This window comes from Poecilia formosa, unplaced genomic scaffold, assembly GCF_000485575.1.
Source record: "Poecilia formosa unplaced genomic scaffold, Poecilia_formosa-5.1.2 Scaffold974, whole genome shotgun sequence".
In the NCBI taxonomy this organism is placed as follows: domain Eukaryota; kingdom Metazoa; phylum Chordata; class Actinopteri; order Cyprinodontiformes; family Poeciliidae; genus Poecilia; species Poecilia formosa.
Window position 1 is genome coordinate 27,756 of NW_006800913.1, and position 12,498 is coordinate 40,253.

Genomic DNA, 12,498 nt, shown 5'->3' on the forward strand with positions numbered 1-12,498 from the left:
TTTGTCTCTGAGATACCGCTGAGAAAAATGAAACTATAAAGTTACATCCCCCAGCAGATTTTTTATTATTAAAATGGTAGATTTAGGTTTGCCTGGACTTTTATAAACTAGTATGTTTTCTATGCTTGACTTTTTGTATTAATATTGGTAGAGATAATGGGAGACGTTTTACTGCGTTTGCTAGTAGTATAAATTAATTTCATCTACATAATTTCAAGAGAATTTTCTTATATTAATATGCATTTTCTAAGTACTAAACATTTCAGTTTGCTCTTACTCAGCAACTTCTGTGTTTCGCCTCTGAAATAGTTTCCCTTATTGTTATACCAGAGCTGTATCACTTAAATTAAACATTTACTGTACTTTATACAGATGTATAGATATATTTATGTATATATTGACGCATGAATTAAATCCCCATGAACCGCACTCCATACCAGTAGGTGGTGGTAATACTTACTTAACGTTTTTAGGAACCGCCAATAAAACTCAAGAAGAAGAATGTTTACCAACAAGGGGCGCCACTGAGTTCCTGATCGGTTTAGGATTGTCATTAAACACCAAAGAAGAATATATTAGAGCGGATGAGATAATTTGGCTAACAGTTTTGTTTATCTATTTGAAGACATTAAGTGTTTATCCGTCACTTTTCTATGTAGTTTAGTTAGTAGACGTTGTTTAACGTGACCTAATTTTGACAGCAGCCTAATATTTGTCTTATCCTTAAGTCCTCAAGTAGTAATGGCAGAGAACAGCGGTGAGTTTCTCCGATTTTTTCAGGCTAAGTGGTTAGCTATGCTAACTTAAAGTTGGTGACCAAATGACGAAAAGCAATTATTTGCCAACGATATTTTAAAGGAACGTTTTGATGCTTGCACTTTGTTTAGCTGTGAACCTGGACCTTTTTCAAACATTTCTCTAAATGTTTGATGTTTCAACTGTAGACCGGTGTAGCTCTATGCCACCAAACAGCTTCTGGTTTCCTCAATACGCAGCATACAGGCAGCTTTGCGCTTTTATCTGACGTCTCTGAAAATAGCCCAGAGACAATCCAATGGAGGAGTCGATAATACTCATATTTCGTTTTCTGGGGAGGGAGAACGCCGGTGTTCTCTGACTNCCTGAATAGTAAAAATGTGCTTATTTCCTCAATCCCAAAATATAGCATCATATCTTTGCTGTTTCATAATTATAATTCATGTTAGAGTAAATGTTTCCTCTAAGCTGTTATTCTTGATTACACAGACATGATTCTTCTTTTTTTAGGCTTTTTTGTCTCTGAGATACCGCTGAGAAAAATGAAACTATAAAGTTACATCCCCCAGCAGATTTTTATTATTAAAATGGTAGATTTAGGTTTGCCTGGACTTTTATAAACTAGTATGTTTTCTATGCTTGACTTTTTGTATTAATATTGGTAGAGATAATGGGAGACGTTTTACTGCGTTTGCTAGTAGTATAAATTAATTTCATCTACATAATTTCAAGAGAATTTTCTTATATTAATATGCATTTTCTAAGTACTAAACATTTCAGTTTCCTCTTACTCAGCAACTTCAGTGTTTCGCCTCTGAAATAGTTTCCCTTATTGTTATACCAGAGCTGTATCACTTAAATTAAACACTTACTGTACTTTATACAGATGTACAGATATATTTATGTATATATTGACACATTAATTAAATCCCCATGAACCGCACTCCATACCAGTAGGCGGTGGTAATATTTACCTAACGTTTTTAGGAACCGCCAATAAAACTCAAGAAGAAGAATGTTTACCAACAAGGGGCGCCACTGAGTTCCTGATCGGTTTAGGATTGTCATTAAACACCAAAGAAGAATATATTAGAGCGGATGAGATAATTTGGCTAACAGTTTTGTTTATCTATTTGAAGATATTAAGTGTTTATCCGTCACTTTTCTATGTAGTTTAGTTAGTAGACGTTGTTTAACGTGACCTAATTTTGACAGCAGCCTAATATTTGTCTTATCCTTAAGTCCTCAAGTAGTAATGGCAGAGAACAGCGGTGAGTTTCTCCGATTTTTTCAGGCTAAGTGGTTAGCTATGCTAACTTAAAGTTGGTGACCAAATGACGAAAAGCAATTATTTGCCAACGATATTTTAAAGGAACGTTTTGATGCTTGCACTTTGTTTAGCTGTGAACCTGGACCTTTTTCAAACATTTCTCTAAATGTTTGATGTTTCAACTGTAGACCGGTGTAGCTCTATGCCACCAAACAGCTTCTGGTTTCCTCAATACGCAGCATACAGGCAGCTTTGCGCTTTTATCTGACGTCTCTGAAAATAGCCCAGAGACAATCCAATGGAGGAGTCGATAATACTCATATATTTCGTTTTCTGGGGAGGGAGAACGCCGGTGTTCTCTGACTATCTGTCATACCCGGAAATTCAGCATACCTGCAGTGCAACATACTCAGTGCACTTTTCACAGCCACCTTTAGATGGTACTTTGATTAACAATTCTGGGGAAAAAATAACTGCAACAAAATTTATAGCTTAAATATTCCCTGAACTTTTCAACCTGCTATGATTCAGCTCATCAAATTCGGAATAAATTTAAATATACCAAATTAATCCCAAAGGGAAATTAAGTATTGTTGCTCATTAATTCAGATTCTTTAAAGAGTTATTGTGATGGCTGTTGGCAGGAAAGATCTCCTGTAGAGGTCTGTAGTACAGTGAATCTGAAGAAGCCTCTGACTGAAGACACTCCGTTTTCCCAAGCCAGTCTCATGAAGAGGATTGTCAGGTTGTCCATAACTTTCTTGACCTCATGAAGAATCTTTCTTTGCCTCATCATCTCCAGAGGTTCCACAGTCGTCCCCAGAACAGAACCAGAACAGAACCAGCCTTCTTTATCAGGTTGTTGAGCCTTTTTATGTCCCTGGTTCTGATGCCGCTGCTCCAACAGATGACGGATGAAGAGATGACACTCTCAACAACAGACTGATAGAAGATCTGCAGCATCTTGCTGCAAACCTTGAAGGATCTTGGCTTCCTTAAGAAGTCCAGTCTGCTGTACTCGGCCTCTTGTCCATCTCTGATTCAACCAACAACTGCAGAGTCATCTGAGTATTTCTGCAGATGACAGAAGTCAGAGTTGTGCTGGAAGTCTGAAGTGTAGAGTGAAAAGGAACGGTGAGAGTACAGGGCCCTGTGGTGCTGCTGTGTTGCTGACCACCTGGTTAGACACACAGTCCTTCAGTCTCACAAACTGTGGTCTGTTTGTGAGGTAGTCATAGATCCAGGTGACTGTTGAGGACTCCGTCTGTGTCTTCTGGAGTTTCTCACAGAGCAGATCAGGCTGAATCGTGTTAAATACACTGGAGAAATCAAAGAACGTGATCCTCACAGTGCTGCCTGCTTTGACCAGATGACAGTGGGTTTGTTGAAGAACATGTATGATGGCATCATCAACTCCAGATCCACAGCGATAAGCAAACTGCAGGGGGTCTTGATATGTCTTTGTCTGCTTAGTCAGGTGGGCCAACAGGAGTTTCTTCTTTATCTTCATGATGTTGGTTGTCTATAGTGATTGATCACTGATGGGTCATTAATGACTATAGACTGATAGGTAAATTTTCTTTGGAACTGGAACCAGGCAGGATGTCTTCCACAAAAACAGAACCTTCTCTTGGGTCAAGCTGAATCTGACCCACTGAGGCCGATCAGAATGACTCCAGGACTTTGCCAGGAGGAGATTCTTATCCAGGTGTTTCTCTATTCTATAGCAGCCACCTGCTTATGGCCCTTTATATGTGTTGCTAGAATCTTCACCCTGCTGTGAGGTGCTGGGTTGTAGCTGGGATTTGTCTTGCTCTGGTAGGTCTGGGTGTTGTCCTTCAGTCTGGCCCTCTGCAGCCCTTGGTAGGATGAGGTATAACACCTCAGCATATATGAGGTGTTATTGTTGTATTGAAGTTCTTTTGAACAATACTTTAAAACACGACAAATTAGAAGAAATCAATTATATGACAGGATCGCTGTTGTTTTTTGACATTATTATTATTGTTAGTATTATTGGTGATTTCTTACTATTTGCAAACCCTGTTAGGAGGGATGATTTCAAAATGTTGCCAGATTGAAGGAATCTCCTGTTTCTTGCTGGTTCCATTACTGACACACATTCATCCTAACAACAAGCTGTGGTGAGGTAAGATAAAAACTTTATTAATCCCATAGGGAAATTAAGATTGTCTGAGGAAGCAGCGTTTTCAAAGGTCACCACACGTCATCAAGTACATGCTGGATTACTGGACATAGAAGGACATATCAACCTTGTTTATGACCTGGTTCAGATGAATTGACACAGATCCTAATTCTGTTGTTCCAGTTCCAGCGTGGGGCCAGCCATGCTCACTGCTTGCTACTGTGGAGAAACAACTCTGGCCATGTGTTCAAGATGCTTTCTTCATGAATGTTTTGTGTGTTTCTTTAGAGGTTAAACTGTTTTTTGATTATTCTCTAGCTATGATTAGAGTTATATTTATGTTTTCTGCTTGTCACAAGGTAGGATATACATTTGGTGAGCTACTTTTAATGCTCCTTATTCTGCCTGTGACTTATTGTAAAGCTGGAGAGAAGCCAGGTCTAATTTCTACCCCAATTTTCTACCCTAAATATTGTAATGCAGCATTTGGCACATATTAATCTGTTTGTTTTAATTGAGCAGAATTAAACGAGGCAAAACATAACGGCTCGCCGTCCAGTGGGATGACGGACCAGGAGAAGGAGATGGCAACGAGTGCATACGAAGCTTTTCTGGTAAATATTCTCTTTTGATGTTTTGGGGGATCTTAACATAATCTGTCTGTTTTTAGATTTCCTGTGCCAAATATGTAAAGCTGCAGCCATAGTAAAAGGAGCAAAAACATGAATTATAGACACTAATAATATCGGAATGAGTTAGAAGTTGATGTTTGTCAACAGTGATAGCCTGGCCATTGCTTTCTTAAGCAGTTCCACTGGATTCTCATCTCCCTTCAGTGCTCCACCTCGGTTTATCCCATTGAGTTTATTTCTCACAATGCATTTAATCCTGGCCAGTCAGCAACGAGTTGTGAACGATGACGTTGATTTTCTGTGCTGTTTTGAATTGTAATCTGTCTATTATTGTATTTTAGCAATGGCAGCAGAGGAAGTGAATCAAATCGTTGAGGTTGTGTTGGACATGCTTCATGATTGAGCAGTTAAAGTCGGAGCAAGAGGAATGCTTAAGACAGTTTATTGCTGTGTCAAAGCACAGATATTGCTCTGGTTAATTCAGATCCAACTGTTTTAGGGTGCATTTATACCTGACACATTTGGTCCACTTTAACGGTTTCCTCCGTTTGTCCAGACTCATCCTCCATGTGTGAATCCACTCAAGTGAACCCTTGGAGCCAGACCCTTTTTATGTGGTGGTTTTGGTTTGCTTGTGTGAACACAGACCAGCCTCCACCCAAACAAACTACGAGACAAAAAAAAACTACAAGAAATATATCTTTTTGGACTTTGTGAGCCACCGTTACTTGACATTATGGTAACCATAAGCCTTTGGCGTTGCTAGCGCTACTCCTGCTATTGGTTGGACTGGAATTGCACCTCATTTTCTGTTTCCTGTTTAATGATGCTGCTGCCAGCAGGTTGTGGGTCAGAACATGCAGAGCATCTCGTCTCATTCATCTACAGCTGTTACCAAAGCTGTTCCAAAATTAGAAATATCTCAGCACAAAAGATGTATAGAATGAGCTGGAGGTGTAACAGCAATGCATCAAGCAGGACCTACAAGGGAGTTGTACCGATGGTGATGGTGTCAGTAAAAGTTGGAATGAGCTTTTATGGACTTTGCTGTTTGTTTTTATAGTTCACATAATTCCCCCCACCTGCTCCAGATTTGTGAGATTGTCCAACATCCTCTTCATAGGCTGGAAAGTATGACGAGTCTCTGAAACAGCTTGAAGCCTTGCAGGAACTCAACAAAGAGGACTACAAAATTTCTTTGAATAAAGCTGTTTTAGAGTTCTACAGAAGTGGCCAGACTGCGACGGGTTCGTTGAAGCAGACCCTTTCAGCGATGAGGAATCAGGTAAAACTACACATCTGTCTTTTCTCTTCTACACACACACACACACACACACACACACACACACACACACACCTGTTTTTGTTCATGACCATGACCTGAGCTGTGTGTCCCAGCTTCACACAGCCACAGAAGATGTTGATGGCTTGGATGATGTTGAGAATAGTTTGCTGTACTATAACCAGGCCATCATCCACTACCACATGCGCCAGTACTCTGAGGCCATCTCTATAGGAGAGAAGCTCTACCAGTTCCTCGAACCATTTGGTATGTTGTGCTGCTGGTCACAGTCCCTGCTGCTCTTTCAGCAGCAACAAGTTTAATGTTTTTGGTTTTGCTTAAGAACCTGATGTGTTTTTAAATGATAACTGGAATGTGACTTTTTGCACATGAAGGCCTTTGGCTTGGAGTTAATTATTGTATTTGCTCTAGAAGAGAAATTTGCCCAGTCAGTGTGCTTCCTGTTGGTGGATCTCTACCTGCTGACATTCCAGCCAGAGAAGGCGCTCCACCTGCTGGCTGTTCTGGACAAGATCTCTGTACAAGGAAGCAACAAGAACGGCAAGGCAGAGGTAGCTGACCACTCTGCCAAATGGAAAGAAATATTTCACTGTTTTTCAGAGTGTATCATTCACCTCTAAGACATTTTACACACAGATAGGCCTGTCACCAGAACACATTTTGCTGGACAATAATTCAAATTCAAAAATACTTAATATTGTGCTTAATTTCTCAAAGGGAAATTAAGCACAATATAATTATAAACACCTATATAAAAATACTTCTTGATGGAAATGGTCTGATCAAACCCTATTCCTCCTGAAATCAACGATCATCTCATTTGATGACGTTTTTCCCTTAAAGATGTGTGGTAAATATCACGTCTTTGAAAGAATATTGTTAATTATAACAGTTTTGTTTTTTGTTTTTTTAGAGCAACAACTCGGGATCAAACCAAAAGGTGGAGTTTGTAGCAATGATGGAAGCAGCCAAATCCAAAATCCATCAGGTAGGAATGCTGGTCAGTGTAAACATGACCTGCTGTTCAGGTTCTCTCCTGATTCACCAGCTGCCTGTTCTTGGCTTCTTTTCCAGTACAAAGTGAGAGCGTACATTCAGATGAAGTCCTCCAAGGCCTGTAAGAGAGAGATTAAATCAGTGATGAACACGGCAGGGAATGTGAGTCCATGACAACGCTGCAGCAGGGAACATCTGGGGCAAAGTTGGACTAAGACAATAGTTAACCACTAGTAAAGGTTTTAGTGCTTAAAGTCATACACAGAGCTGTGGGACTTTAGGCAGATCCTAAATCATGTCGTCTTCTTTGTGAGTGTGGAGCGGAGGGGAGTCTTCAGAGAACGCCTCCCAGCTCCTTCTCTCCTGTCTCTTCTCTTCCAGTCTGCCCCCTCTCTCTTCCTCAAAAGTAACTTTGAGTATCTGAGAGGAAACTACCGCAAAGCAGTGAAGCTGCTGAACAGCTCCAACATGGCAGAGCATCCTGGACCCATTAGAACTGGTGAGATCTGCTGACCGCCAGCCTGCAGTCAGATCTGAGATCTCCACTCATTATGTGAAGCTGTTATTTTAAACTCATATGCACAACACTTCACCATGGGAACAAGCAGGAAGTGTTTGTCAGGTTGAGGGCTCTGTCCATCCTGAGGCTCCTGGCTGACCCATCTGTTTGATCCAGGTGAATGTGTTCGCTGTATGTTCTGGAACAATCTGGGCTGCATCCACTTTGCAATGGGGAAACACAACCTGGGCATCTTCTACTTCAAGAAGGCGCTGCAGGAGAACGATCACACTTGTGCACAACTGGGAGACGGCGGCAACAACCAGTGTAAGCTCCAGAACCCAGACTGTTTCCATGGTGACTTTGATTCATCTCGCTATGCTTTATGGATCTACCTCTGACTGCAGTCGTGTTAAGAAAACTGAACCAAGATAGAACAAACAGGATGTAGTTTTTTATCTGGTGATTATCCATTAGATTTGAATCCAGTAACAGTCACAGCAGTGCTGAATGTTTAGTTTCTGTCTCCAGGTAAAAGACCGTCAGGTGTCCCTATGTGCGCCCTGCTGTCCAACAAGCGTTATGAGCTGCTGTATAACTGTGGCGTCCAGCTGCTGCACGCCGCCAGGCCGCTAGCAGCCTTTGAGTGTCTGATGGAGGCTGTTCAGGTTTACCACTCCAACCCGCGCCTGTGGCTGCGCCTGGCTGAATGCTGCATCTCTGCTAACAAAGGGGTATGTTCAGCCTGCATCCACCAGCTGCTGAGTTAAGGATTTTAGAGATCAGCCCTTCTTTAGCGCCGTAGGAATTGGTGTATGTTAGTGAATCATTCTCAGCTACCTGGAACGCAACCTAAAGTGAAGCAAATTTTATTTCCAATCCCTTCATCCATTTTTTGGGGGTCAGAAGGGCTGCTGGTGCCTAACTCCAGCGGTCAGCAGGCGAGAGGCGGGGTCACCTGGACAGGTCGTCAATCCATCACAGCAAATTTTGTTTTATGAAATTCAAATTTAAATATGTCTAGATGGTTTGAACAAAAAACATTACATTAATTTAAAATATTAGTCCAGACATGTGTGTTCATCTCTCCTGCATCAAACCATGTAAAAAGTGAAATAAGGAAAGGTGTTTTTGACAACATACTTGTTTTCATGTTGGGACGGTAAGACTGGAGCTATTGGTTTAATGGAGTAGTTGCTTCCTGCAACACAACTTCACTCAAAATAATTTTAATAAGGTATTTTACAAAACCAAAACATGACAAAAAAGCAGCAGGACTACCTGTTGCATAGAACAGGAAAAGCATAAAACTCCACCACAGAGCAGAGATCTGACTTGCAAGCCTGCCATCTGCTGGCAGAATGCGGCACAGCAAGACAAAAAGAACAGGAAACTAGACTTCATAGTAATGAGACATAAATGAAAACTGAGGACATTTTTCTGTTAATTTTAGTTAGTTTTGTGAATTTGTTGTTCCACTTTTTTCAGTTCAGTGACTACGGCACTAAGCAGAGGCTCAGAGTGCCAAGAGCTCAGTCTATGAATAAAATTTGAATGGATCCCAAATCTTTCCAATAATTATTTCCATTCCATATGGTCAAAAGCTTTTTCCACATGAATGGAAAAACTCGTTCTGGACTGTTCAGGATATTGTGGAAATGTCGTCAACTGTGGAATTTAACTACATAGGAAATATGTTTATGCTTTCAAATATAATATGTTACAACTGGGCAACATAGTTTGTGAATACGTTGTGATGTTTGCTAATGTTTCCAGGGCTCCGAGCAGGAAAGCAAGAGTTTACCTAGTAAAAAGGGAATAGTCCAGTCTGTAATTGGACAAGGATACCATCGCAAGATTGTTCTGGCATCACAGTCTTCACAGAACACCAACTACAGGTCAGTCAGACATCCTTCAACCCTGAAATTCAAATATGAGATTACAGGAGGAGATGCTTACGACAGGAAAGGTCAGTGGGAAAGACTTTAACTTGTCACGTAGAAGGCAGTGAACTGTTGGGTGCCAGACTGATTTCAGGAGCTGACCTAGATGCTGACTCTACGTTCTTGCTGTCTCTGTTCAGTGAAGGCCAATCTGCTGCCATCCCTGTCGCCAGTATGGAGTTTGCTGCCATCTGCCTGCGGAACGCCCTGCTGCTGCTGCCTGACCACCAGCAGCCGGATGCCAAGGCTGAAAGCGGCTCCAAGAACTCCAGCCAATCAGGAAGCACAGAGAGCGGTGGTGAGAACAGTGACCCCTGCAGGTCAGAATAACCCATGTACCATTACATCTGTATGTATGTGGGTAATAACTTACTGAACCTTGACATGCTTAGTGTTTCATAGGATGATATTCATTTATTTGTCATGATATTGTCAGTTTTTCTCACTGTTTTTCTGACACTTTTATCAGCTGTGCCACCCTGAATTCTACTCGTATATAGATGAAGCTGGAACACAAAACCCAATTAATTTCTTCCTTTGTGGGTGTTTTATTCTTTTTATGGGTAAATGCCAGACATTGCTTTCCTTAAAAATCACAGCCACACATTACGATGTCTAGGAATGAATTAAAAGGTTTATTGGAAATGTAACTGTCGATTTGTTTTAGCTGAGAAGATGTTTGTCAGGTCTCACTGGGGATTATGTCCAAAACACAGAAAAGTGAGAAGAAAGAAGACATGATGGTTTCTGGACAATTACAACTTAAACAGAAAGGAGGCACTATAACAATATCAGTTTTTGGTGGCAGCATCATATTACATTTTGCATTTAGAGACACTGCTGACCATGAAACTACAGCTGCCAAGAAAATGAGTTGCTTCAGAGCTAAATGTCTCTATGGATATTTGCTGGTTTTCAAGCAGTTCTCCAAATATTCATCATTCCATACAGTTTATTATGTAACATCCTTCCACAACATGGATAATCTGGAGGCTTTTTTTCCAAAAGAAAGAAAACTTGGATATTTTTTTTTTGCGCTTTAAAAGATTTTCAATTTTATGCTTTATTCATGCACACACACACACACACACACACACACACTTAGCAAAGTGCTGATCTTTCTTGCTTATTTGATCATTTTCAGGTTTAGGAGTTCTAATGATGCTGCACTGTGATGTTCTCCAGGACTGGACGTTGCTGGTGATTGTGACATGGTGTGTTATTGTTATTGTTGTTTGCAGTGGAAAAAGTCAAGAAGCTGATAAGTTTTTTTCTGCAACTCCATCGTCTCCACTTCGAAAACAGGAGGTGGAAAACCTCAGGTAAAGACAGTGAGCCATGATGATGTTAGGATGATGTTTGCTGTGCTGTGACGTGTAACCACAGCCGGTCTGCAGGTGTTCCATCCTGGCTTGTAGTGCCTATGTGGCACTGGCCCTGGGAGACAACCTGCTGGCTCTGCACCACGCTGACAAACTGCTTCATCAAACCAAGGTGTCTGGCTCCCTCAGGTAAGCATCATCATCATTAACTCTGGCTACAATACATGGCATAACCTTTTCAATCCCATTCAGACAGCAATTCTGAATTAGGAAGCAAAAAAATTTCTTTGCAAACTTATTTTGCCCTTTCCTATTTGTTCCTCCAAATAAGGAGGGTCAGGATTGTCGGTAGCCTTATAGGCACACTGGACAATCTGAATTCTGTCCTAAAGTGAACTGGAAACCAGTGTGTGTAGGTTCCAATGTAGCAGAATGTTGGACCAGAGAGGAATTTGAATTACCCCAAACTTTTCATAGAGGAGATTAAAGAGACAATGAGAGTAGAGTAGCAACTATTTATTAAAATCTTTTGGAAAGAAAGAGCAGCTTCAAATGAAGGTGAATGTTGTTGGGATGTAAACCAGTTATTTTTATTGTCTTTACTGTTTTTATTTTATCCAGTGGTAAAATGCCATGCTTGGCCAGGCCAACAAGTCCAGACCGGTTCTGGTTAACTGAAATCGCATGTTTTTGTTTTCGGTACCTCTGCTGAACTTCTTGCCCCTCTCTGGATGTGAACCTATTGTATGATTGATCAGATGTCAGTCAGTGCTAGGAAAAGTTTACTGGCTTCCACCTGCTTTTACTGTGCGTTTTAAAAGTTGTTTTGTTCTTTAAGTCTCCATGGCCTCGTCCCACAGTATCTGTCTATGTGCTGCAGCCTTGCCTCAGGTCAGCCGGTCAGTTGTCCCAAACACAGTGAGGAAGCTGAGAGGTGGCTGTGTGTTCCAGGGGCCAAGAAACAGGCTGCTGTTAGTCACCTAAAGACCTTCACTATGTCTTCAAACACATTTATCTGTTCTAAGCATCTATTCAGTGATTGGATGGGTTCAGAGTCACCTGGTGACATCATGATGTAGAGCTGGGTATCATCTGCATAGTTATGGTAGCTGATCTTATTTCTTGTTATAACCTGAACCACTGGGAGCATAAAAATATTGAAAAGAAGGGGTCCTAGGATTGAACCTTGGGGTACCCCACATGTGACCTTTGACCTCTCTGATGAGAAGTCTCCGATTGAAACAAAGAAATCCCTGTTCTTTATGTAAGATTCAAACCAGTTGAGCACTGGACCGGAGAGTCCGACCCTCCAGTCGATTCAGTAAAATTTCATGGTCAACAGTGTCAAAAGCTGCACTGAGGTCCAACAGAACCAGCACTGTGGTTCTCCCACAGTCTGTATTTACATGGATGTCATTGAACACTTTGACTAGGCCAGTTTCCGTGCTGTGGTGAGACCGGAAACCAGACTGGAAGGAGTCAAAGCGGTTGGTTATTGTTAGGAAGTTAGTTAATTGTTTAAAAACTGCTTTTTCAATAACTTTGCTGATGAATGGGAGGTCAGAGGTCAGAGGTCGGCCTGTAATTCTGCAGTAGTGATTTGTCCAGATTGTTCTTTTTTTATCAGTAGT

At 41.1% G+C, this 12,498-nt stretch overlaps 1 protein-coding gene across 4 annotated transcripts in view; it reads left to right on the forward strand.

Annotated features, from left to right (window-relative positions):
• The first annotated feature begins 544 nt into the window (after positions 1-544).
• Positions 545-12,498, forward strand: part of cnot10 (CCR4-NOT transcription complex, subunit 10) — a 15,902-nt gene continuing 3,948 nt past the window's right edge. Inside the window, exons 1-14 of one of the 4 annotated variants that reach the window (XM_016667249.1) lie at positions 545-757; positions 4,695-4,786; positions 5,928-6,089; positions 6,203-6,353; positions 6,519-6,658; positions 7,021-7,095; positions 7,182-7,265; positions 7,485-7,602; positions 7,780-7,929; positions 8,134-8,336; positions 9,379-9,500; positions 9,686-9,865; positions 10,787-10,867; positions 10,943-11,056. In XM_016667249.1, the coding sequence (XP_016522735.1) occupies positions 742-757; positions 4,695-4,786; positions 5,928-6,089; positions 6,203-6,353; positions 6,519-6,658; positions 7,021-7,095; positions 7,182-7,265; positions 7,485-7,602; positions 7,780-7,929; positions 8,134-8,336; positions 9,379-9,500; positions 9,686-9,865; positions 10,787-10,867; positions 10,943-11,056 (1,688 nt within the window). In that variant the 5' untranslated portion in view covers positions 545-741. Of the gene's footprint in view, positions 758-1,804; positions 2,028-4,694; positions 4,787-5,927; positions 6,090-6,202; positions 6,354-6,518; positions 6,659-7,020; positions 7,096-7,181; positions 7,266-7,484; positions 7,603-7,779; positions 7,930-8,133; positions 8,337-9,378; positions 9,501-9,685; positions 9,866-10,786; positions 10,868-10,942; positions 11,057-12,498 lie in introns of those variants that run through there. The other 3 variants (XM_007544031.2, XM_007544030.2, XM_007544029.2) reach the window with 3 other exon arrangements.